General features: G+C 44.3%; 1 protein-coding gene across 1 annotated transcript in view; it reads right to left on the bottom strand.

Annotated features, from left to right (window-relative positions):
• WHRN (whirlin) overlaps nucleotides 1–27,061 on the bottom strand; it is a 105,056-nt gene that overhangs the window by 76,465 nt on the left and 1,530 nt on the right. Inside the window, exon 2 of the mRNA XM_033137810.1 lies at nucleotides 380–595. Within this exon, the coding sequence (XP_032993701.1) occupies nucleotides 380–595 (216 nt within the window). The remainder of the gene's footprint in view (nucleotides 1–379; nucleotides 596–27,061) is intronic.

Below are 27,061 nucleotides of genomic sequence, written 5' to 3'. Positions count from 1 at the left end.
CTAAATGGTGGAAAGGGACCTCCACCAACCACCTCCACACTTGCTCCCAGGGAGAAGCTCTTTGCGCCTCTCCTCTGTTCAGAATGAAAGGGAGGAAGGATGTCTAGTCCTGGTATCCAAGGAAATATTGGTGTGTTCAGCACAGGAGAGGCTGAGAAAGTGCAAAAAAGGAGCTGAGCAGGAGCAGTAAGTCATCTCTTATGCACTGTGTATTTTTGAATGGGTATTTACTGAGACCATTCATAGGTGCCATAGGAGATGCTGGTGGGCCCACCAGTGCCTCCTGGCACCATGTTGCCTACCCCCGGCATATATAGCATACTAAACAGAAGGGCTCCAGTGCTCACTGCCCACCTTCCATGGTCTTTGCATCACCCACCTTTTTCTCGTCCCCTTCTTGCAGAAGTTGGAGGTGGCTCCTTTTCTCACTGTCCTTGTGCAGAGAACTGCTCTGGTGTTGGGGCAGGCCAGTTGGTGGAGAGACGCTCCGCCCCTGGGGGTCCACCCAGGTATAGATGTGGTTAGTAACATAGCCGCCAGGGATCCGCCCCACCGAGTGGACAGAGAGGTTCAGCTTCTTTGAGCCCTTGAGTGCCTGGAAACATTGAGGAAGAAATGGACACCAAGGTCCTCAATGAGACAGGAGGCAATTTAAGGAAAGCAGAACTCCAATACCAATCAGTGGTCGAGCACATTGCTAAGAATGCTAAAAGTCTGCAGTTCAACTGCAGGAATCTCCATTAACAGAAAAACCTACAGTAAGGTTGGGGAGCCTGCACCCCTCCAGACTAGGTTAGACTCTAACTCCAATGATCATCAGCAAGCACAGTCAGGGTCAGGTATGATGGGAGTTGTAGTCCCACAACAACTGGAGGGCCATAGGTTCCCAGGCCCTCATGTATATCCTACTGGGTTAGATGAATCAAGGAATGGCCTGCAGAAGCTTCAGAGTTTGGACGTTCATATAGTCTTAGGAGGAATCATAGATCCGATATAGAATCCTTGCTTTGAGTTCAGAAAGCCTCTGGGTCAGTTCCCAGCATTTCCAATTGAAAGGATCTCAGAAAGTGAGGGCAAAGACTTAGTTTTACCCTCTTATGGTATTTACACATTATATTCGAGTAAATGCATTCAAATCAACAGGATTATCATCAGAACTGGGCAAGGAAAATGACCCTGCTTCCACAGAGATTTTTCTATTTGCACAACGATTTCCCCAAGACCTTTCCATTAGGGTTGTGCACAGTCACCTGGACTGATATGAGGCCCAGACATGCCCCCTCAGCCTAGACAGGGCTATCCAAGGGAACTTCCAACACAGATCTGGCACTGAATTAACTGAGGGAACAGGTATATGCAGCATAGCTCCTTCTTCCCATCCAGTGCCCCATTCCTTGACAGCACCCGATTTTTCTGGTAGGTCCAGACTCACTTGGGATGATCCATGGCTGTCTCCACCCAACTCACCCAGCCTGCTTCTACCCAAATCATCCCACTTCAGTTTGGCGGTTTAGACAAATTAGATATACAGTGATACCTCGGGTTACAGACGCTTCAGGTTACAAACTCCGCTAACTCAGAAATAGTACCTTGGGTTAAGAACTTAGCTTCAGGATGAGAACAGAAATTGTGCAGCAGCGGCATGGTGGCAGCGGGAGGCCCCATTAGCTAAAGTGGTGCTTCAGGTTAAGAACAGATTCAGGTTAAGAACGGACCTCCGGAACGAATTAAGTTCTTAACCCGAGGTGCCACTGTACAGTCCTAACTTTTAAAATGTTAATGCTGCTAGCCTCTGTTTGTGCTATGCTCATATGTTTGAGGTTCCAGTGCTGTCTCTAAACATAAACTAAAGCCAGGTCACACTGCCCTAGAACTTTTCACTGCTGGGGAAGCACACAATTATATGTACAGTGGGTGGGGGCTGGGTTGGGGGGAGATGCAAATCTCTATCTAGTTACAGGAAGCACTCTTTTCTTTGATGTCCGTTTCCTGGGACTGCTGCCTGACTACTTTCATTGTTCCATTCTCAACAAAACACTTAACCAGGATTCTAAATGCACTGCAATCATTTCTGAATCAATGAGACTTATCTGTCAGCAAAGGATGCATTTAAGGACGTAATTAGGAATTCTGATGAAAGGGGCTCAAGATGGCTGGGTATTGGCAAGAGTGTACCCCTGCCCTCCCTGGTAGAAAGCATTTTTTTTTAAAAAAAAAATGGCGTTCTTTTGCAAATATTCTTTTTCTTCTTCTTAAAAAACGCTGTCCTCCACAAGGGCATCGTAACCATCTTCAGACTGCACCTGCAAATGCACAGAGGCCTCCTTCGCACATAGCGCTAATGACGTGAGTGAGGAAGTGGGCTGCTTTAGAGGGAAGAAATTGTGGCTGCTCATTCGCCTCCTGCTTCTGCTGCATTACTGGGGGATAACATTACATCTGAACCACAATTCCCTGTTTGTCTCCCTCAGACAAAACACAAGCAGTAAGCCAAGAACAGACCTTGGTTACAGCTTGTGGTTTGTCTGAAGTGAGAGAAACCACGGACTTGGGTTCAGATTTAACACTGTGATGGGGTTGCCATATTTCAAGAGGTAAAAATCCGGACGCAATAAGTTGTTGAGCTTTAGTAGGGCAATCACACGATAGCTCTGCTGCCACCGCCAAGCCTAAGCCGGCCACGCCAGAGCCAGAACTCAGGTCATCCTCACCAGAGCCACCTACACACACACACACACACACACACACACACACACAATTTATTTATTTATTTTAAAAAAACACCAAATCCAGGACATTTGATTTAAAATGCAAAATTCCCCCCAGATGGGCATGTAGGGCCCCCAAAAGAGGACATGTCCGGGAATTCCCAGACATATGGCTACCCTACACTGTGACAAACTATTGCATAGCTCTCTGGGGTGTGGCAGCAACAGCAGGAGTAGTGGAGCGGCCACGATATTCTTCTCCCCTTGCACCAGCACACTTATTCACTCATGGTAAGCCACAGGGCTTATCCACACTACCTCTTGTCCTGCCAATTTCCCCTAGGGAAAACTGCTCTTTAGCACTCAGTCAGAGCAAATGGCAATTGGGGTTTTCTCCAGATTAATGTTTGCTCCAATTTAGCACCGAAGAGCTGTCTTCCTGGGGAAAGGAGTGGGCAAGGGGGAAACCACTCAGACATGTGCCTAGAGAGTGTGGGTCAAGCAGAAAACTGCCCAGTCCTGTGCTTTCCAGACATAGGACAGGCAGAAGTGTGGACAAGCCCATAGCTTGGAACAATGTAATGTGAGAAATGAGGCTAAAGAAAGACCTAGGAACTGCAACAGAATGCTTCAGAATGGAGGGCTTTAGCTAGCCAGCCCTGCCTTTTCCAGGATAATACACCCCATCATCTCATTTCTTTTATATCTCCTCCATAGTCATTCAAGAACTGCTTGATTATTGAGCATACTCAGTCTGCACTGTGCTGGTTTGTTTTTTTAAATATCATTTTTATTAAATCTCCAAAAATATTCTAAAACATTTTTCGTTATATACAAAAAGATTTTTTCAACATAAAGTTTCTTCTTCACTTCTCACTCCTCCTTTCCTGCTGTTTGTTTTTTACTTCATTTTATTAGCTGTATTATGACACATGTGATTTTATTATCTAAGCTTCACTATCACAAGTTCTTTCGATAATCCACTGCTTCTGTTTCAAATCCTGCCCATAACTTCATGTATGGGTGATACTTTGATAGATAATCCTTTAATGGTCTCCATTCCTCTTTAAACACTTCTTCATTATGTCCTCTTAATTTGGCAGTTAATTTCGCCATTTCAGCATGAGTCCATCAGCTTCATAAGCCATTTCTCCTTCGTTGGTAATCCCTCCCTCTTTCCACTTCTGTGTATATAAAGGTCTAGTTGCTGTTGTCACGTACATTAATAAATTAGCTTTTCAGACTTCTGTCCCCATTATTCCTAGCAAAAAGGTGTCAGGTTTTGTTTTGTTTTTTTAAAAAATGAATTATCAGTTTAAACATCCTTTTCAATTTATTATATATCATTTCCCCAAACCCTTTCACCGAACCACCACATGTCATAAAATGACCCTTCCTCCCATTGCCATTTCTAGCACACATTGGGAAAATTTTAATACATTTTTGCTAGCTTATATGGTGTTAAGTACCACCTATACATCATTTTCATATAATTTTCTATCAAGGTATTTATAACATGCAGTAAATTTCAATCTACTTTCCAAAGTGTCTCCCATGCAGTCATTTCTTTGTTGTGCCCTAGATCTTTCGCCCAATGTATCATTGCTGACTTCACCATCTCATCTTTTGTTTCCCATTCTAACAGCAGTTTATACAATTTCGATACTAGTTTCTCATTATTTTCCAACAACCTCATTTCAAAGTCAGACCTTTGTTCATTAAAACTGGTGAACACATCCTTTTTTAAACAATTTTAAACAATCTGATGATATTGCAACCAGCTTGTCATGTAATTCTGTATTTCGTCCTATTTTTTTGAGTTTCCATCTACCTCCCACAGAGATAAGTATATCTTTATAGGTACCTCAACCCTGTTATGGCTACATTCCTGTCAACACTCAGCAGCTGTTTGCTATTAATGGGAGAGAGGCATGCATGCATGCATATATTGATGTTTCTCAAGGCTGCAGGTTCAATCCCTGTATGGGACAGCTGCCTATTCCTGCTGGACTAAATGATCCCCAGAGTCTCTTCCAGCTCTACAATTCTATGATTCTATGGGCTGTAGAGTCAGAGAGTCGGAAAGAAGGAAGGAAAGCAAACCAGCCAAACAAGCTACTCCAGGCATGGGCAAACTCGGCCCTCCAGCTGTTTTGGGACTACAACTCCCATCATCCCTAGCTAACAGGACCAGTGGTCAGGGATGATGGGAATTGTAGTCCCAAAACATTTGGAGGGCTGAGTTTGCCCATGCCTGAGCTACTTCTTCTTATTCACTTCATCACTGCCTCCAAGCTGATCTCATTATTTTTATTTGCTTACCTCTACTAAATAGCCCTTTAATTTCTCATGCTAAACCAGCCCGACCCACTCCCTATACTGTATAGAATGGCAATTAGATGTGAAAAAACGAGGCCTATTTTTCAGAATGCTTTTACTTAGGGTTTTTGTAAGGTAGCAAGTTAAACAGCTGGGATTTTTCTTTCTTTCTTTCTTTCTTTTTTTAAGAAAAATGTAATTTGAGCAAATAAATATAGAGATAATTGCACCCACCTTTACATATTTTAAACTGCTTCCCTAACCAATCTTTATCAATTCTGTATCTTTTGGTTCAGTTTCTTGCCTACTTCACAGGGTTGTTGTGAGGATTAAATGGGGAGGAGGAGAACTATTTCCACCACCTTGATCTCCTTGGCAAAAGAGGTGGGATATAAATGTAACAAATAATATTTTGGGGCCAAATAGTTGGTCGCTGCCGGAACAAGATTATGGATTAGATAACAATTTCCCCATATCAAGCAGCACACATCTTATGTTCCTATTTCTGACCAGGTGTAGTTCCACTTGGGGGTGGAGGGTGATGGCATACAGGACCCGTTTTAGTTCCCGTATATTATACTTTGCCACCAGCATCTGGAGAACAGCTTAGAGTGACAGCAAAGTACGAAACCCACTTTACTTGTCAGATGGAAAAGGGTAAGAAAAGGAAGGGAGGGAGGGAGGGAGGGAGGGAGGGAGGGAGGAAGGAAGGAAGGAAGGAAGGAAGGGGAAGACATACCTGCAGGTCATTTTCTTAGCCATTGAACAGTGTGCTCCACATTCTTAGTGAAAAATAGCTGCAGGAGGAAAAGGTCAAAAGGAATGGCTCCAATTTATGCTTGGCCACAAATATTCCTGTGGCTGTGTGGTACACATCACCCTGAGCAAATATGCTGGCCATCAACCTCTCTCTCATAACCCCAATTCCCCTGTGGGCTCCTCTGTTTTTGCTGCCAAGAGGGGTGTTTGTGAAATGCTGAGTACAAGTAATAATAATATTTATTTAATAATAGTTTATTATTTGTACCCCGCCCATCTGGCTGGGTTCCCCAGCCACTCTGGGCAGCTTCCAACAAAGATTAAAAATACATTAAAATGTCACACGTTAAAAACTTCCCTAAACAAGGCTGCCTTCAGATGTCTTCTAAATGTCAGGTAGTTGTTTATCTCTTTGACATCTGAAGGGAGGGCGTTCCGCAGGGCGGGCGACACTACCGAGAAGGCCCTCTGCCTGGTTCTCTGTAGCTTTGCTTCTTGCAATGAGGGAACCGCCAGAAGGCCCTTGGCACTGGACCTCAGTGTCTGGGCTGAACGATGGGGGTGGAAACACTCCTTTAGGCATACAGGACCAAGGCTGTTTAGGGCTTTAAAGGTCCACACCAACACTTTGAATTGTGCTCACAAATGTACTGGGAGCCAATGCAGATCTCTCAGGACTGGTGTTATATGGTCTCGGCGGCTGCCCCCAGTCACCAGTCTAGCTGCTGCATTCTGGATTAGTTGTAGTTTTTGGGTCACCTTCAAAGGTAGCCCCACGTAGAGCGCATTGCAGTAGTCCAAGCGGGAGATAACTAGAGCATGCACCACTCTGGCAAGACAGTCTGCGGGTAGGTAGGGTCTCAGCCAGCGTACCAGATGGAGCTGGTAGACAGCCGCCCTGGACACAGAATTAACCTGTGCCTCCATGGACAGCTGTGAGTACAAAATGACTCCCAGGCTGCGCACCTGGTCCTGCAGGGGCACAGTTACCCCATTCAGGACCAGGGAGTCCCCCCACCCACCCGCCCCCTGTCCCCCGAAAACAGTACTTCTGTCTTGTCAGGATTCAACCTCAATCCATTAAGGGTAAGAAAGTTAAGCTTTATAGCTGTGGGTCTCACACACTGAGAAGTCTAGCGACAGAAAATACGGAGGAAGGAAAGCCAGTGTAACTGCATTAAGCCTATATCTTACTGGAACAGTATCTGCTTTCATAGAATCACAGAACTGCAGAGGAGTAAGAACCCCAAGGGTAATCTAGTCCCACCCCCTACAATGCTTTGGGAGATACCATAGCTCAATGGTGGAGCATCTGCTTTGCATGCAAAAGGTTGCAGTCCTGTTTTGGGGGCTTAATCCGGCCCGCCTGTTAGTTTAATCTGGCCCCTGTGGGTGAAATCCTAAGAAAAACCTCAACAACAACTTCAATCCTAAAAATGTTTAAGCTTTCCTCACAGGGGAGTTGTTCAATCTTTTTATTTATTTATTTATTTATTTATTTATTTATTATTATTATTATTATTATTATTATTAGTATTATTATTTTGTACCCCGCCCATCTGGCTGTGTTGCTCCAGCCAATCGGGGCAGCTTCCAACATATATAAAAACATAACAAAACATTAAACCTTAAAAAGCTTCCCTGCCTTCAGATGCTGCTGAAGTGATGATCACTTGGGTTGCCTAACTCAAAGCAGATTTGTATTGCTGGCGGTCTAGATCCCCTGTAGTGCATTCTGTCGGCAGACTGGAAAGCACCAAGACACATATGAGATGTCAAGTTACATATTGCTGATTCCAATAAAGAAACCCCTTAGTGCTCTCTGGAAAACATTTCTGTATGAAAAGTGCAACCTCAATGCAATTCCTTTCTAACCGATAGACTAGTGCAGGGACGTCCAGCTTTCAAGAGACTGCAATCTACTCCCACTATAAATAAACTGGCAGTGATCTACCCATTGAATTGACCAGAGTTGTTGAGCTTTTTTTGGGGGGGGGGGTTAAGCCAAAGTTGTTGAGCTTCTTTGGGGGAGGGGGGCTTCAGTAAAGTTGTTGAGCTTATTTTGGAAAGGAAGACCCAAAGTTGTTGAGCTTGCTAGATGGCAGCCATGGCCCCAGGCACCCACAGTTGTGGGGCCAAGTTGCGACTCCTGGCATGAAGGTATTTCATCTCAGTAATGAGACCTGCTGCCTCCCAGCACCACTCAGGCGTACAAGTGTGCCTGTGTTCATAACGAAGCATTGCACTCGTCCACCCAGGGGCATCCATCCAGTTTGCAAACCTTCCTTCTATATACAGCCTCCCCTTCATAAATAGCAAGTTGTCTGCTAATAGATTATAATCACCAGGATGTACAGTTAGGAGTAATGTGAGCCAAAAAAAAGCAGGAGCCAGTGAGATTTCATAAGGGCGATCAATCCCTTCCTAATGCAATCATTTAATTATCTTCAAGTCTAGTATGATTTAAGTAAATTGCCTCATTTTTCTGAAAGAAAGAAGAGTTGGAAGCTGGGAATGGGAGAGGAAGAGAAGGAAAGTACACTTTTAAAACAGCATTCTTTCCTCCCTTTAACTTTGCTGAGTCATAAATAGAAATAGACTGACAAGAGAACAGCTTGGGGCTCTGTTAAATTGATTTGCAATACAGCATTTTATTAGCTGCAATCAATGGCTGTGACATACGCCATCCTTCACATAGATCCATTTATGTCAATAGCTGCTCCCACTGGTCGGAGTCGAGCCCTGGCAGTGGAATGCATAGAATCATAGAGTTGGAAGAGACCACAAGGGCCATCTAGTCCAACCCCCCTGCCAAGCAACCCAATGGCACAACAGAACTGGCCATTCCTTTCCCCAGAGCTGGTTCCTAATGGTATGCTCTCCACCCCCTCAATGGGACACACAGCACATGTTTTAAATCATCATTGTGAAGTTATAGGCAACTTTGGGAAAGGAGCTGGCAACATACGAGTTTTCCCTTGTAACAAGTAAAATTCGGGGATAAGAGGGGTGTGTGGGGACAGTATGGTCACATCCATACTGTCCCTTTACCTTTTTTATATATCCCCCCCCCCGAGAATCCTGGGAACTGCAATTTGTTGAGGGTGCTGACCTCAGAAACCTACCACTCTAAGCAACCTTAACAAATTAAACCTGCCAGGATTTTCCATGACTGCTGAGCTGATATCACAGTGCTTTTGATGCATGATGTGCATATGAGCTATCATAGAACCCGAGAGCAGGAGGAGCTTTAGGGAGGGTGCCATGTGGGTCATCTAGCCCCAACCTTGTGGTGCTTTGCAGTTGGTTTGGACAGCGATTCCAATCACTGATACATCACTGACCATGATGAGAGCTGAAGTCATAAGAGCATAATAAGAGCCTGATGGATCCAGACAATGGCATGTCTTGTCCAGCATCCTGTTCTCACAGAGGTCAACCAGAAGCCTCAATGAGTAGCTCCATGGAAGCAGAACATAACCATCATGGCTAGTAACCACTGGTAGTCTTTAGCTACATGAATTTGTGCAATCCTCTTTTAAGCTGGTGCTTGTCACTGCCTCCTGATTTTTGATCCAAAAGTGGTTGTTGTTTTAGAATCATAGAATCATAGAGTTGGAAGAGACCACAAGGGCCATCCAGTCCAACCCCCTGCCAAGCAGGAAACACCATCAAAGCATTCCTGACAGATGGCTGTCAAGCCTCGGCTTAAAGACCTCCAAAGAAGGAGACTCCACCACACACCTTGGCAGCAAATTCCACTGTCGAACAGCTCTTACTGTCAGGAAGTTCTTCCTAATGTTTAGGTGGAATCTTCTTTCTTGTAATTTGAATCCATTGCCCCGTGTCTGCTTCTCTGGAGCAGCAGAAAACAACCTTTCTCCCTCCTCTATATGACATCCTTTTATATATTTGAACATGGCTATCATATCACCCCTTAACCTTCTCTTCTCTAGGCTAAACATACCCAGCTCCCTAAGCCGTTCCTCATAAGGCATCGTTTCCAGGCCTTTGACCATTTTGGTTGCCCTCCTCTGGACACGTTCCAGCTTGTCAGTATCCTTCTTGAACTGTGGTGCCCAGAACTGGACACAGTATTCCAGGTGAGGTCTGACCAGAGCAGAATACAGTGGTACTATTACTTCCCTTGATCTAGATGCTATACTCCTATTGATGCAGCCTAGAATTACATTGGCTTTTTTAGCTGCTGCATCACACTGTTGATTCATGTCAAGTTTGTGGTCTACCAAGACTCCTAGATCCTTTTCACATGTACTGCTCTCAAGCCAGGTGTCACACATCCTGTATTTGTGCCTTTCATTTTTTTTTTTTTTAGAACAGTTTTGGCTCAGCATTTGTCAACATGTTGCTTTTTCTGCCCACTCTTTCCTCCACACCCTGGTTTCAGTACTGCGGAGGGACAGGGAAATCTCTCCATTTTGGTTTCTCATCCCCCCCCCACTTTACCACACTATATGCTTTTTTGTACAAATTACTTGGCATTGCAAAATTCAGTGAAGTGACACTTTTGAAGGATGGTTGTGCGTTGGTATGGTTCTAGCCAAATAAAATTTTATCACAAGTAGACCTATTGGGTTGCATACAAGTAGGTTTACACAAAATTGTAGGGTTGGAAGTGATCCTAAGGATTGTCTAGCAGTGCAACCCCCTGCAGTGCAGGAATCATAACTAAAGATTTCCTGACACATGGCCATCCAACCTCTTTTTAAACATCAAAGGAAGGAGAGCTCACAATCTTCCACTGCCGAACAATTCTCACTGCCAGAGAATTCTTCCTAATGTTCAGTCAGAATCTCATTTCTTGTACGGTAATCTGAAACCATTGATTCGAGTCCTACCCCCAAGGGCAGCATAAAGCAAGCTTGTGCCAAGATCCATTTGATTGCCCTTTAGATATTTGAAGATGGCTGTTACATCACCTTGCAGTCTTCTCATCTCTTCCCCAGCCAGACATACCCAAATATCTCATAAGGCTTGGTTTCGCTCAGAGTAAAGTCATTGAAGTTGTCTGTTCACACTCATAATGAAATGAGTAATCTAGAGCCTAGCCCAATTCACTTGGTTGTGGTAATGCTACAGCTATTCACAGTGGGATACAAGGAGCTTTAACTACAGCTAAACCTCTTTGATCTAACCACAATGGACTCTGGAGCACGCTATCTATTTGAAGAATGGGACTCACAACAAAAAGGGGGGGATAAGCATCCACTTACATTGAGCATAACGATTTCGTTCCCACATTACAAGCAACAAAAGGCTTGTGGGAATGAGTGAAAGCTTTGCACGTTGTTCTGCCAGCAACGCCATTCAAAATAAATCACTGACTTGAGTGATGGGGCAAGCACAATGAATACACAGGAGGCATCACGGTGCTAGCCTTTTTCAGAATGAAATGTGCATGCAGTGAGAATACAGTGTGCTTGTTCATTTACTTGCACGTGGCCTGGGTGGCCTTTCTCTGAGATAAAAGCTTTTCAAACTTTTCACGTTGGTGACACACTTTTTAGACGTGGTTCATTTTGAAACAGAGCCTAGGGCTTGCCGATCAGAAGGTCGGTGGTTTGAATCCCTGCCACGGGGTAAGCTCCCGTTGCTCAGTCCCAGCTCCTGCCAACCCAGCAGTTCAAAAGCACATCAAAGTGCAAGTATATAAATAGGTACCGCTCTGGCAGGAAGGTAAATGGCATTTCCGTGCACTGCTCTGATTCGCCAGAAGCAGCTTTGTCATGCTGGCCACATGACCCGGAAGCTGTACGCCGGGTCCCTCAGCCAGTAAAACGAGATGAGTGCCGCAACCCTAGAGTTGTCTGCGACTGGACTTAATGGTCAGGGGTCCTTTAATTTCACTGTACTAGCAAACCAGAGGTTAAACTACCCACTTTCCAGCTCCTGGAGGAGCGCAGGGAGCATTCACACAACACACCTACACACTGCAGCTGACACACTAACATGTTGCAACACACAGTTTGGAAAGCTCTGCCCTAGGGTGTATTTCATGGAGAGGAGAAGAAGAAAAAGAAAAAGTTCTCTGCAAAATATGTTCTCCTGTTGGAGCAGATAATGGGTGTGTGTGTGTGTGTGTGTGTGTGTGTGTGTGTGTGCGCTATGAGACAGGGTGATTCTTTTCTCCCAATCAGAGTGAAGGTATGAACACTATCTTCTCTTTGACTTGGCTTTGTAATGTCATCACATATCCAAATGTAACAGGCTACTTAGTGTTCTGTTATAACTGTCTGCACCAGTGATCTTCAACTTGTCCAGGCCCAAGACCCCAACTTGGATGGAACCCTCTCTCCGTGCAGCAAGGAACCTTTCCCCTGTCGCAGTCCACTTTCAAGTTGCAGGGAGTCAGGTGAGGATGTTGTGGCATCCCTACTCCCTCCAAGCACTTTCACTTCCTGGGCCCCCAATGGCACTTCTGCATATTAATTTTCAGCAAAATTCCATTCTGGAAGAAATCTAGAAAGTCACTGAAATAGTCTAGAAAGTGAGTTGAATGCTCTGCTCCATAGAGAGCGCAATATAGGAATTTAGGGCATAATGTTTGGCCAAACTGCAGGAGGATTGTTTGGCCAAACTGCGGGAGGCAGTGAAAAATAGGCGTGCCTGGCGTGCTCTAGTCCATGGGTTCACAAAGAGTCGGACACGACTGAACGACTGAACAACAACAAAGGGCATAATGCCTCTGACGGTGGAAGTAAAACATAGCCATTGCTAATCCAGAGCGATTTGGTGCTGTCAAGGGGGCTGTGCTCTGGGACACCAGCCTCCCCTTCCAACTGCATGTTTAATTAGGGTTGAAATATGTAACTGGGAGGGAAGGAGAAGGAGACACAACTGAGTCTCCATTCCCCCCTCTTCTCAAACACATGTTTTAAACCTTAATTAAACACTGTGCAAGGTCTATGAGTCTGTTTGGGTCCCAGATCTGGGCTGGGTCAGTCATAGATTGTCCCAGGTTGAATTGGGGTCACTCCAAAACAGCAGATCGGACCCAAAAACTGATTGAGTGGGGGTGTCCATGCACAGCCCTACTAGGTATTCTATAAGCTTTGTGCAAGCAGATCAAGGCAAATGCTCAATGAGTTCATCTGGAAGAGCCCTTGAACCATCTCTGAGGTCCTTTCCACCTGCGTTGTTCCATGGAATGCTTTGCCCAGACTGCAAAGCTTTCTTCTTCTTTCTGCATCTGATTGCTTCTGCATTGCCTATGGGTGCTTTTCGTTCCATTAGAGGAGACAGGTGAACTGTAATAGGTTGAACAACCATGGCACTGGGCCCTCTGGGCCCAATTAAAGAAATACATTTAACAAAAAAAGTTTCTCATAGCAGTGGTGGCGGCAGCAACAGAGCCAGTCTGTAGCCTGACTTGGCTCAAGGAAGAAGAAGAAGAGTTTGGATTTGATACCCCGCTTTATCACTACCCGAAGGAGTCTCAAAGCGGCTAACGTTCTCCTTTCCCTTCCTCCCCCACAACAAACACTCTGTGAGGTGAGTGCAGCTGAGAGACTTCAAAGAAGTCTGACTAGCCCAAGGTCACCCAGCAGCTGTATGTGGAGGAGCGGAGACGCGAACCTGGTTCCCCAGATTACGAGTCTACCGCTCTTAACCACTACACCACACTGGCAAACAGAAGTAACCATTGATTGAATGGATGAAATGTTTCAAGAAGAGGAGAAGGGGAGTGGAGAGTAGGGTTGCTCCAGAACCACTTCCCTGTCCAGGGACAACTTATCCTTGCTGACAGATCTGAGGTCCTAGGTGTAACCCTTGGTGTAATAAAAATGTAATAGATAAAGGTAAGTGGGCATAAATAGTATGTGCATAGGAGTACAACCTTTTTTTTTTTTTTACACTGAGTGCATCCTACATTAGGAGCTCGTAAAGCACTGGGACCCAGGTGGTGCTGTGGGTTAAACCACAGAGTCTAGGGCTTGCTGATCAGAAGGTCGGCGATTCGAATCCCTGCCATGGGGTGAGCTCCCATTGCTCAGTCCCAGCTCCTGCCCACCTAGCAGTTCGAAAGCATGTCAAAGTGCAAGTAGATAAATAGGGACCGCTCTGGCGGGAAGGTAAACGGCATTTCCGTGCGCTGCTCTGGTTCGCCAAAAGTGGCTTAGTAATGCTGGCCACATGACCCGGAGGCTGTACGCCGGTTCCCTCAGCCTATAGGGCAAGATGAGTGCCACAACCCCAGAGTCGTCCGCGACTGGACCTAATGGTCAGGGGTCCCTTTACCTTTACCTATGGAATGCACTGTCTGCTGAAAAATTAGAGGCCCCCATCTGCACTGGCATTCTCCTGGCCTTTGAAGACACACCTGTCTACACAGCCATTCCCCTGAACTCTCATCCTGAGCATCCTATTTTTAATATTGCTGTGTTATTTTAATGCAATGTAATGGGACTGGGTGTCTTAATTGTGGATGTTTCTATTTTAATTTTAGTGCACCTGGTTTTTATATTTTACAAACCACTCAGAAGCCTATTTTGGCATTAAGCAGTATATGGATGAATGGATATGGTTAAGTGAGAGCAGGGGCTTTGAAATTGCTCATTAACAATTAGCAGCACCTGGACTGCAGGCTGAGCTGGCACACAGGTCACCTGGTTACATTCTTCTCTGCTATGGTGAGATGTATCTTTAAATTTAAATCACACTGATCATTTCTAATTTCACATAGCAAATTCATATTTTAATGCATATCAGTACCACGTCTTACCCTCTCCGCTTATTGGGTATGTGTATTTGATAAAACTCCTGTCTTTTGATGATGTGTAAAAGGTTATCCTAGTTGGCAGTACTACAGATATGATAAATGTTAACTTCTTCCCTTTTTTAATGTCTTAGCTATCAAAGTTGGGCAGATGCTGCTTGAACCACATGGTCAATGACCCAAGACTGAAGAGTGCCAGTTAACATATATTGTCAACAGAGGAAACTTTGCAATAAAGCAGCATAATTTTCCTGAGTGTTGGGTGGGGGTGGGGATAGGAAGGAGGTAATGAGACTCTTTCAGTCTTTGCAAGGGAGATGAACAAATAACACATTCAACTGTGAATTATTTCTGCATGATGCGGCTCTATTATCTCTCAAAATGTATTCCAGTGGGGGCTGGGGAAATGACATATTATTTCATCTTACTGTGTGGTTAAGTTGATGTCAAGTCCCTTTCATTTTGTTTTGAGAAGTTTTCAGTTTGATAAAATGATCAATTAAAGGCAAGAGGAAGCAGGCATATAGAGGGAAAGGAGGGGGAGAGGAGGGGCGGTGGAATAAAGAAGGGGTGGGCTGGGGGACAGGCTTCATTGGCAGGGTGAAATCACCATCACCACAATCATTTGCCTTCTACACATGCATCTTCAGGCAATGTACAAAAGGAACAGCTTAAAGAAAACAGCGGAGAGCTACACAAAAACCTGCAGATATATTTAAAACAAAACAAAAAAGCAATGCAAAATAAACACCTATAGCAGGCCCTCCAGCTGTTTTGGGACTACAACTCCCATCATCCCTAGCCAACAGGACCAGTGGTCAGGGATGATGGGAATTGTAGTCCCAAAACAGCTGGAGGGCCGGCTTTGGGGATGCCTGACCTATAGCATAAGATCCATTGATCCAGCTGGGAAGAAAAATACCTTCAATTTATTGAAGTACAGATCATGGGTGCCTGTTATAGGGGCAGCTACTGTGAAGGCCCTGCTCTACATTCTTCTAAAGACTGCTTTATTGCTCCAATCTGGTTCTGCCACAAAACTAACTGCAGTGACATTTGTTACTATATATTTAAGATGGCTGGAGTGTTAAGAGCCAGCCTGTCGAGTTAGGTTGGTCAGCTGGAGAAGGTTTTAGTTTAAGCTTATTAATAATGCAGCTTTTCTAAATGACTTTGTTGAATCTGGATTGTCATATAGAAGATGATGCATGGTGCCAGGAGCAAAATAGTGTGTGGTTTCCTCTGAGTGCTGGGAACCACAGGTGGAGAGAGCACTGCTGTTGTGCTCAGGTACTGCCTGTGGCTTTCTATAGGCATCTGGTTGGCCACTATGGGAACAGGAGGCTGGACTAGATGGGCCACAGGCCTGATCTGGCAGGTATTTAAAAATAACAAATGCTACCACCCTTTTAGGCTAGTCAAATAAACATGGGGCAGTGGTGATCATTAGTTCAGCCTTTTTAGCTCTGTCAACAATCCAGATCTATTCATTGATAAATGGGGCAAAGCATTTCCTTGAAATATCTCTTGTCAGGCCCCTTCGTTCCAGGCTGCTTAGACCTGCACATCTCCTTCGCTGTGTGTGTCCCTTGGTGCAATGCAATGAGGTACCCCCAGTGCCAGAGCTGAGGCACTTTGCACTCTTTTTGACGGCTGCTGGGTTTTTAAAAAGGTCACTCCATCCAGCAGCCAAGCGAAGGGAACATTAAAATAATTACTGGGAGATTTGAGTCAGGAAACGAGAGAGAGAGAGACGCCAACTTGGCATAATTGGTGTGCTAGACAAGTGTTCCAGAAGAACATTGCAAAGTAAATGTATCTCAAGAAAAGAAAATAAAGCCCTCCAAAGAACATATTTCATCTTTCAATAACCTAAGCCTGGCATGGTCCACATTTGAAATTTCTCAAGCAGAGAGAAGGAAGAGAAGCACATAAACCTATTAGACTGAGAGGCAGCTCAGGTGGTTTTCTATCAGAGCTTTGATGTATTTCTATTTCTTAGGCTTCAATTTGTTGTCTTGCTGCTGCCGCCCCCCCCCCCTTTTAGGGATTAGGTGAAGTTGCTCTTCTGCAAAATGTGAAATCATGGATCCGTATCTCAGTTGCTTGCACTGGAGTTGATTGCAACAGTCTGCTCTGAGAACACAGCAATGCTTGGTTGAAAAATAGTAGTCAGGCAGAATAATGTGTCCTAGCCGGCCAGGTGGACGCTTGCTGTATTGGGGATAGATCAAATGCCAGGGTTGGGGAATCTTTGGCCCATCAGACAATGTTGGACTCCCAATTCCCATCAGGCCCAGCCAACATAGCCAACGGTCAGGGATGGTGGAAACTGCAGTCCAACAACATATGGAGGTCCACACATTATCCACCTCTGGCTTATCCAGCATGTTCCAGCTGTTCATAATTTACCAAGGAGACAAAGAGTGTCCCTTGCCAAAACACACATCATTTAGGGACACCTGATTCAGATTTTACCTTTTGTTGGAATGAATTGGTAGAGTTATTCTTCTGCTCCTTTACTCCTGTTTCTAGCAGTTGAATTTCTGAGTGTGAGATGGATGCATCTTGCCTATCACACAAAGTATGGCTGGTGTCCATCAAGACTGGTAGGACGGAATGATCGGCAAGCCCAAGAAGCTCAGTGGTTTGGACCACAGTGCCACCCGCATCCTTTACCTTTTACCATACTCAAACAGCACTTCTGAGAGAACTCCCAAGCACTCATACAGTGGAACCTCGACTTACGTACGGCTCTACTTATGTACGATTCCAGTTATGGCCTTCAGTAGGTGCTTTGACTTACGAACTTCCCTCTAGATATGAACAGAGGCCTTGTCAGCAGCCTCCACCGCCAGGGAGAGGCCTCCGGTTTGCCAGAGCTCACCCAGCCAGCTGCAGAGCAGTGCTGAGGCCTCTGCTGCCGGGGAGAGGGCCCCCATCCCACCCCTGAAGCTGTGGAAGAGGTGCCGCCTGCAAGAGGCACAACAGGGCGTGCTGCAGCCCCAAACCCCGCCAAAGGAACTAACCTGAAGAAGTCCAGAGAAGAGCCTGGCCTGGCAAGGAAAAAAAGTGACCCTGGCCAAAGTGAATCAGCCCTTTACTGACCCTTGCCCCACCCACAGCTTGTAGCCAGGTAAGCCCACCCACCCTCAGTGCACATAAGAAAAAAAATAAATGTTAATTTTTAAAATCTACAATACTGTCTTATTTCTTTTATAGTACAGTACATTGATTATTGCCTTCATTTTATGGATCTATGGTCTCGTTAGACAGTGAAATCCTTGTTAAATTGCTGTTTTAGGGGGTGTTTTTCATCGTCTAGAATGGATCAATTCACTTTTCCATTACTTTCTATGGAAAAGTGCACCTCTACTTATGTACGTTTCTAGTTATGACCCGACTTCCGGAACGGATTATGGTTGTAAGTAGAGGTTCCACTGTAGTTATTCTGAACTGAGTTTAGGAGAGTTTGCCCATCACTAGTTGCCCTTTCTATTAATTTATTCATATAGTAAATGATTAAATAGTATAGTAACATCAACGTAAGTCAGGGAGAGGGAACCTGTGGCCTTCTAGACATCATTGGACCTTAACTCCCATCAGCCCAAACTATCATGGCAAAATGTCAGGGAAGATTGGAGCTGGTGTCCACCAACATCTGGAGAACCACAGGTTCCCTATTCCTGATGGGTGTGGCCATTTACAGAGTAATATAAGCAAAAATAGGTCCTCGATCCAAAGGAAGCACATCAGTAGGGAAGGGAGAATGAGAGAAGGAAAGGTTAACAGGGGACATGATAATTTTATTTGGAACACTTAAGAGTGTGATTGATATTAAGGAGGCAAATGCAAAATACACATGCAGGCCACCCCCAAAAGGATCACACCAGAGCAGTAAATTGTACATATACCCCATCCACTTGTCGTCTCTTTCACCCTGATTTATGGGCTGCCTTATCTCGGCACCAACATTCTACTCTAAAAAGGTAACATGTCTTTAGGCAAGCTTTTAGGTGGAGGAAAAATATATGACAGTGTTGTTTTCAGAGCCAGAGATTGAAATTGAGAAAGAATGAATATTTAGCTGATAAAGCTGGAGGGGAGGGGGGCGGACACACCACCCAATCCACATATATTTCAGCTCATCTCAATTTGTAGAAGGAAGGATGTTACAATGAGGCAAAACAAGCAGCACTTATAAGAGACATAACAAGCAAAAACATCTGCCTTTGCTGACGAAAAGCTAAGCAGCCTGTGAAAAGTTTTTAAAAGACTCCAGGAATATAGAGCCCAAGGTATTTATTATCCGCCCACCTGTCAGAATGAATGACTGGAACAAGCTAGGCTTTCTTTTCTCCGTAGCCTGCACTATGAGATGCTGAATTCATCAGATCAGAGCAGTGGTGTGTTAAACCTGTATATGGACTATGTCCTTCGCATGCCACCTGATGCTTGGCAAGCATGCAAGCATGTAAGCAATAAGTATGTAAACACTCTGTGCCAGTAAGATGTGCTACTTAAGAGAATGAGACAGCATCACTTTTAGCCCTGTGGGCCACCAGAATGATGGGTTTTGTTCATCAGGCAAAAAATTGATTGCTGCCAATTTTAACCACTGAGGATTCTGTACTTCCAGAAGTGTCCGACAACCACTGGCAACTACTGCTCTGAGCTCAAACTGTGCCATTAGGGGCCAACAACCCTTCGTGAACAATGACACTTCTCTCTCGCACATGCCTTGGGCTGTACAGTTTAGAAGATCTTATGTTGGGGACAGTGGTGCAATTAGACTTGATCGTTAAAAAAACAAACAAACCTCAAAGCAGTTTAAGAAGAGAACAAAACATATTTCTTGTACGGCTGATTTCAAGAAGAGTTGGATTCTGGGGCATCCCCACTACATGTGGAAGTATGTGCCTGTGGATGTGCAGCCTCTCCAGCATTTTGGTGAGGTTCCTGGGCATATTAGCACTAGTTTACATGGTGTTAGGTACCATCTGTAAGCGAGTTTCAGGGTGAGTTCTTTTTTATATAGCTGAAATGGATTTAAAGGGAGGTTTAGACCACATTCCAGTCCAGTCTTCTAGCCTATGACATATTTCCCTTGTTTTTTGATTACGTCAAGGGGGTTTGTGGGATTTTGGAGCAGTATATTCTGGATACCATCCCCATGCCATTTCCCTGTGTTGTTAGGAGGAGGTTTTCAAAGGTTGTCAAAGGCCTAGTTGTTGCTGATTTTAGTCCTGGATCGTTTAAGAAGGCATGTACCGGTAATTCGTGGCGTGCTAGCCAGGGTATTTGAATGTCCCCTAGTTTTACTTGTATTTCTTGTGTCATTGTGGGTTTGTTATTTTTGAAGAAGACTGCTAGGAAGTATAGGCCTTTGGCCTGCCAAGTTTTTAATCTGGAATTTTTTTGCTGCATGGTGAAATAGTGGGTGGCGTGCCAGGGAGATTAGTGGGGATGGGGTTGGGGACAGTTTACCTGCTTCTTCCTTCCATTCTTTAAGCATGATCTGTGTGAACCTGTTTAGTGTTGTGGGGATTTTCCTTAGTTTGTTTGGGAGGAATGGGTATGCAGTGGTGGGGGTGTTTTCGATTATGTCTCTCTCCAGGTGTACCCATTGTTTTGTCTCGTCTTCTAGAATGTATTGGATGATGTGGCGCACTTGGTTGGCGATGTTCTATGTTAGGAATTCCCCATCCTCCTTCTGAGGAGGAGAGGTGTAGGTATTTGGGGTTTATTCTTGTGTGTGTGTGTGTGTGTGTGTGTGTGTATGTGTGAAGGTAAATGAGTCTGCCCTGCCCCCGCCCCCCGTCGCCATTTCCGGAGTTGGGTTGGGGGGATCCAGATTGGAAGGGTTTGGAATAGGTAGGTTAATTTTCGGAGGGTGATCTTTCTGATCATGGCTATTTTGTCTAAGAGGGTGAAGTTGGTGTTGTTCTATTTCCTCAACGTGGCAAACTTAAAAAAAAAAAGACCTATCCTTACAACCCATTTGGACTATGTATTATAAATATTTACCTTGTTATAAATATTGGGTCTCATTTTTAATATATCTGTCCACCCTAAAACCAAGGCCACCCCCTCCAAACATCACAAATATTTATTTGGTATTGACTCAAACATGCTTCTGCGCTTAATCCCTTGCAGTGTAAATCTCAGAACAGGTAAAACACCCTTCTCATTTGCTGAGGCATAACTTCATATATCGATGGGGCTCTGCCAGCAGATTTTAAAAGACAACTGCCACAGCGAATCTGCCCTGCTTATTCCTGTGGGGTGTCATATCACACAAACATTGAGGATGGAGCTGATTGCCTATTCTCAGGAGGAAGATAGATGGAGAATGCAGGATTAACCAGCAGAATGTACAATGATGAAATGTATATGGCAGGCGCAAGTAACAGCACTCATGAACAAACACCAGGAACAATGTATATAATTCTATGATTGCAGAATCCAAGCACAGAATCCAGTATCTAGGGTGTTATTCACCCTTGGTTTGCTTTGGCTTTCTTTTTTGTTTGGTGGCTATTCATCTTTGGGTTGGATTTTTTTTAATAGCACATTTTGCCCTTTAGTGTTGCAAAAAGCAGCCTGAAATTATATGGGCAGTGCCTCCTGAAATTTCAAAAGTCCCTGGAAAACTGTATTGACTGGCTCTGTATTGGCTTGATCAGCCCTTCAGTGTCCTACCACACAAGAACTACTGAAGCAGACTGATTTAAGCAAGTTTTGTCTCTCTTTTTAAGAGCACAGAGATTAAACGTAAATTTGAGAGACTATGACACCTTGTCACTGCAAATGCCACAATACCACAAATTCTGGGTTGTTGTTTTTTTATTCTTGCAGGTGTTTGGGGGAGAATGGAAGCCTCAAGTTTATGAAAAAGGAATCAGAGCACACACACACACACACACACACACACACACACACACACCTCACAGCAAGCCCATAATTAATCTCACAGTAATAGAGCCAGTGTGGTGTAGTGGTTAAGAGCGGTAGACTCGTTATCTGGGGAACCGGGTTCGCGTCTCCGCTCCTCCACATGCAGCTGCTGGGTGACCTTGGGCTAGTCAGACTTCTCTCACCTCACAGAGTGTTTGTTGTGGGGGAGGAAGGGAAAGGAGAATGTTAGCCGCTTTGAGACTCCTTCAGGTAGTGAAAAGAGGGATATCAAATCCAAACTCTTCTTCTTCTTCTTCTAATACAGATACTGTTTCCACAGGGATTGGTGTTTAACTCAATTTGAGCAGAAGGGGGAAATCATCAAAAACCATCCTTCATGGTGCTAGACATGACAGCTGCGCTCCACCTCCACAGTTGGATGAAATATGCCTCTAGATACCAGTTGCTGGGAGTCAAAAGTGGGGAGAGCTGCTGCTGCACTCAGGTCCTCCTTGTGTGATTCCTGGAAGCACTTGCCTGGTAGGGTTGCCATATTTTGAAGAGCAAAAGAGCACAGATATCCCTGGGAGACCTAACCCACCTCACAGGGTTGTTGTTGGGATGAAATGGGTGAGTGGGTGGGAACCACATTGGATGCCTTGAGCTCCCTGGGATGAAAATTGGACTAAATATACAATTAGCATTAGTAACAACAACAACAATTATTGCCCTTCACATACGAGCACCAAATAGAAAAGGTTAACTAAGCTTACAAACTCTCTGGATCGGCATGGGTGGGGGAAACTGTGAGGCTGCTAGCTTGCTTATTTTATTTTGAACATTGGCGCCGTGGGTTAAACCACAGAGCCTAGGCTAGGGCTTGCCGATCAGAAGGTCGGCGGTTCGAATCCCTGCGACGGGGGGGGGGGGGAGCTCCCGTTGCTCGGTCCCTGGCTCCTGCCCACCTAGCAGTTCGAAAGCATGTCAAAAGTGCAAGTAGATAAATAGGTACCGCTCCAGCGGGAAGGTAAACGGTGTTTCCGTGCACTGCTCTGGTTCGCCAGAAGTGGCTTAGTCATGCTGGCCACATGACCCGGAAGCTGTCTGCAGACAAATGCCGGCTCCCTTGGCCTATAGAGCGAGATGAGCGCCGCAACCCCAGAGTCAGACACGACTGGACCTAATGGTCAGGGGTCCCTTTACCTTTACCTATGGAGTGCACTGTCTGCTGAAAAATTAGAGGCCCCCATCTGCATTGGCATTCTGCTGGCCTTTGAAGACATACCTGTCTACACAGCCATTCCCCTGAACTCTCACCGGTGACCCAGATGCGCATCCAGGAAATAAGATTGTTCGGGGCAAAATAGGAAGTGCTTCACCACCTGTCCTGCCACTTCCACCGGCACCACTGCCTCTGTGCAGTTCTTTCATATAGAATCTTGCATGATTTTGGCAAGATCTCACTGGAAATTGGCACAAATGCCAGCACTACTACGCCTTTAGGTCTTACCTCAACGAAAGATGGTTTGAACTTCTGCAAAGGTGGGAGTCACTCCAAACCTGCTGATGCCTCTCTTGTCTGTGGGCAGGTACCATTTGGGCTGAATAAGCACCAGCACGCATTACCAAACATCAACAGAAGGAAAGATTATTGTGCTGAACAATGGTATACTTTGTGGGAAGAATTAATAAGAGAATTTGTTTGCTGCCTATGGTTATGATTATGCACAAATTATGAGATTAATAACTAGGCAATTTTTGAGGGTTTTTAGGGTTTGGAAAATCTCCATGTGGCAAAAGGGGACATAAGGGGGTGGGGGTAGATGGAATAAGGAGAAAGGGAAGGAGATGGATCACCCTGCCAATTGGCACAAGTTATTTGCCTATGACACCAGCTGACACTGCCCTTGTTCACTGAGATGATGGGGATGTACCTGGAGCAACTACTGTTGTTACTAGACAACCCCTAGATTATTGTCATGCATTCTGTATATCATAGAATCACATAAATCCCCACCCTGTGGAATGCCCTCCCATCAGAAGTCAAAGAAATAAACAACTATCTGATATTTAGAAAACACCTGAAGGCCGCCCTGTTTAGGGGAGTTTTTAATGACTGGTGTTTTAATGTATTTTTAATCTTTTGTTGGAAGCTGCCCAGAGTGGCTGGGGAAACCCAGCCAGATGGGCAGGTTAGAAATAAATTATTGTTATTGTTATTATTATTAGAGACATACAATGCAGGAAACATAACTAAAGAACCCCTGGCCATCCAGTGATGGATGTTTAAAAACCTCCAATGAAGGAAAGTCCATCACTTTCTGAGGGATTCTGTCCCACAGTCAAACAGGTCTTATCATCAGAATAGTCTTCCTAATGTTTACTCAGAATCTACCTCCTTGTAATTTGAATCCATTGGATGCTACCCAATGGAACAACAGAAAACAAGCTTGCTCCATCATCCATATGGAAATCCTTCAGATAGTTGATGCCTATTGTAACATCTCTCAGTCTCCTCTTTTCCAGGCTACACATACCCAAATTCCTCAAATGTTCCTCATAAGGCTTGGTTTTCACCACTCTTTATCATCTTGGTCCCTCTCCTCTGCACATGTTCCAGCTTGTGAATATCCTTTTTAAACTGTGGCACCCAGAACTGGACACAGTACTGCAGATGGGTTCTGACCAAGGAATATTACTTCCCTTGATCTGTACACTACAGTTTGCCTGATTTAAGCCTAGAATTGCATTAGCTTTTTTATTCTTATAATGTTAACAGCAGGTACAGTATAGGAAAAGCTGTGCACACATTATTGGCTCAAAATGCAGTGAGGATGTTACTTTTCTCAATTCATATCAAAGTCAATTTGGTGGGCAGGGGGAATGCATCAGAATGAAGTATTACATAAGAAAAGGGCAGGATAGATACAGGATAGATATGTATTGTAGCTAATGTTGTTCATCCCAAACCAGTGGTAGATCAGCACTGGATGCAGAGTAAATGGGGAAAAGTATTCAATCAAGTTAAAGCTATGGTTTTCCCAGTAGTAATGTACGGAAGTGAGGGTCACGAAGAGTCGGACACAACTGAACGACTGAACAACAACAACAAATTCAATCAATGTCTGAACAGCCCAAGGGTGAATGGGAAGGGGGCTTTAATTCTCATCTTGCCACGCTCTGATTAAAAATTAATCTCTCCAGAGCCAATATTCATATTCCAAGGAAAGTTTCCATTGGTGCCAATGGAAGCATTCATTGAAACTGAAATTCATTCATTCATAAAAAGGAATCCGCTGCCTTAAAGTAACTTGCTCCACAAAGCAGCTTTCAGATCTCTAAGGGGGGAAAGCTCCACGACAATAAAATATGAAAGCACAAAATACAGCACACAGAAACAGTAAAACAGGATAAAAAGTGAAGTGCAGAAACAGTATTTAAAAAATAAAATGGAAGGATATGAATATGAAAAGATGAATAAGGAACTGAAGAAATGCAGCTTATTTCATTTTGTGGGATGCACCCTTTTTGTTTCAATTTATATGTCTCTGTTCCACTGGAGATAGTTTAAATTGTTTTTATAATTGTCATGGTTTTATAACTGTAAATTAGGTTGTAATTTGCCATGGGACCTTATGGTAAAGGGCAGGTTCAAAAAGCAAACAAACAAACAAACAAACAAACAAACGCAAGCCTAATTTTGGAAGGCTTGGGAGAAAATGAAAGATTATTAAACAAATGTCAAAAATGTGGCAATCAAACAGAAGAGAATGCCAGAGCACTGGTGACACAATGCTAAAAACACATGCTCAAGTAACAGCATGCTTTACCCAAAGGGATACACAGGAACACAGGAAGCTGCCTTACAAGTTAGACCATTGGTCCATCTAGCATGGAATTGTATGCACAGACTGGCAATGGCTCTCCAGGATTGCTCCCAATCCTACTTGAAGATACTGGAGATTGAACCTGAGACCTTCTGCATGCAAAGTGGATTCTACTTTAGTGAGCCAACGCACTTTGGGGCATGCAGCACCATCAACAGATCTCCACCCACAAGTCTAAAGGACAGGGATGAGATGTAGGGAAGAGGTGGCTTCTCAGATAACCTGGTCTTAAACTGGATAGGGCTTTATGCACCAGTAATAAAACCTTGAATTCAGCTGAGTAGCTAAAAATAGCAGCTTCAGAGAGAGGACTTTTATTAGGACTGTGGCAGCAAAGGAAGAGTCCCCCTCCAAACCCTGTAGCCAAGAGGATGTTCAATCATTCCCCCAGCTACCGGTACTATTTACATTGTGAACACACACACACATTAATTGCATTCTTGCAATGTTAATACGTTCTGCTTGTGCTCATTTCCTCTGTTCATTCTCAATCATTGCAATAGACCTTGTTAGAAATTCCATGTTGCTGCCATGTTCAGAGGAGCAGGGAATGTGCAGAAGTTTTCCGAGCAGCTGCCTTAGGGAACCTTCCCCATTCTCCTTCCCCATTCTCATTTGAAAACTTGCCAAAACCTGAGCATCATTTGTTAGCAGTGTAAAATCTTGCTTCTTTTAAAAGGTTTTCCACACAGCCCTACTGTGCTAAAGGTTTCCATGGCTTAAAAAATAAGAAGTCTAGTTTGTAGTCGTCCACCCCCACTTCAGAAAACAGTGGAGTAAAATGGATCTGATCTGATCTTATTTGAAGTAGAAGTCTGCAGTCTTCTTCTTTTTTAAGCTGTGTTGCATGATCCTCATTTTACCTGAATTTTTATTTTAATGTTGTTGTTGCCACCCACTCTGCACCCTAAGATCACAGGGTGGGTTACAGAATTAAAAACAAAATTAAAAACAAAATTTAAAAACATACAACCATAAAAATAAGATGGGTCCTAAAAACATGCACCTCAAGTGTCAAAAACATCATAAGCCAGAAGAGTCAAAATAGCCCTTCATGGGTCTCATTTCTTACTGGATCGGAACATCTGAATTGGGGGGGGGGAGTTTCCCACACCTACATTTTATTTTATTTTTATATCCCAACCTTCCTTCAAGGAAATTAGAGTGACCTATAGTGGGGTTACCTCTATTCTATCAACTTCCATGATTAATAGCTTTCCACTTGATTGCAACAATCAAAGCTATGCCAGGCTGGAACCATGTGACTGGTTGAAGCCCCCAACTCCTGCCCATGTTTGCATTGGCACACCTGTGTCTGCTTGGTGGAACTGGGCTCCTTTGAAGAGATGGAAGGCATCTCTTATCAGTGATCAGGATTGTGGAAGTTCCTTGATATAATCCCCTATAATCAGTCCTCACTTTGGACTACAACTCACATTACTCCCAGCTGATGGAAGTTTAGTTCAAACCATCTGGAGGAAATCACCCTTGTGAAGGCTGAACTACTTCAACTTTCCTGGCCATGCTGTTGGAGTTGGAAGAGTCGGAAGGGACCCCAAGGGTCATCTAGTTCAACCCACTGGAATGCAGGAATCATAGCTAAATATTCCTTGACAAATGACCACCCAACCTGTTTGAAAACCCAGTGAAGGAAATTCACCACCTTCAGAGGCAGCCCATTCCACTGTCCAGCAGCTCTTAATGTGAGGGGGGGGGGGATTCCTAGTATTTAGTCAGTATCTCCTTTCTTGTAA

This window comes from Lacerta agilis, chromosome Z (assembly GCF_009819535.1).
Source record: "Lacerta agilis isolate rLacAgi1 chromosome Z, rLacAgi1.pri, whole genome shotgun sequence".
In the NCBI taxonomy this organism is placed as follows: Eukaryota; Metazoa; Chordata; class Lepidosauria; order Squamata; family Lacertidae; genus Lacerta; species Lacerta agilis.
This window is presented reverse-complemented; position numbering and strand designations above follow the sequence as displayed.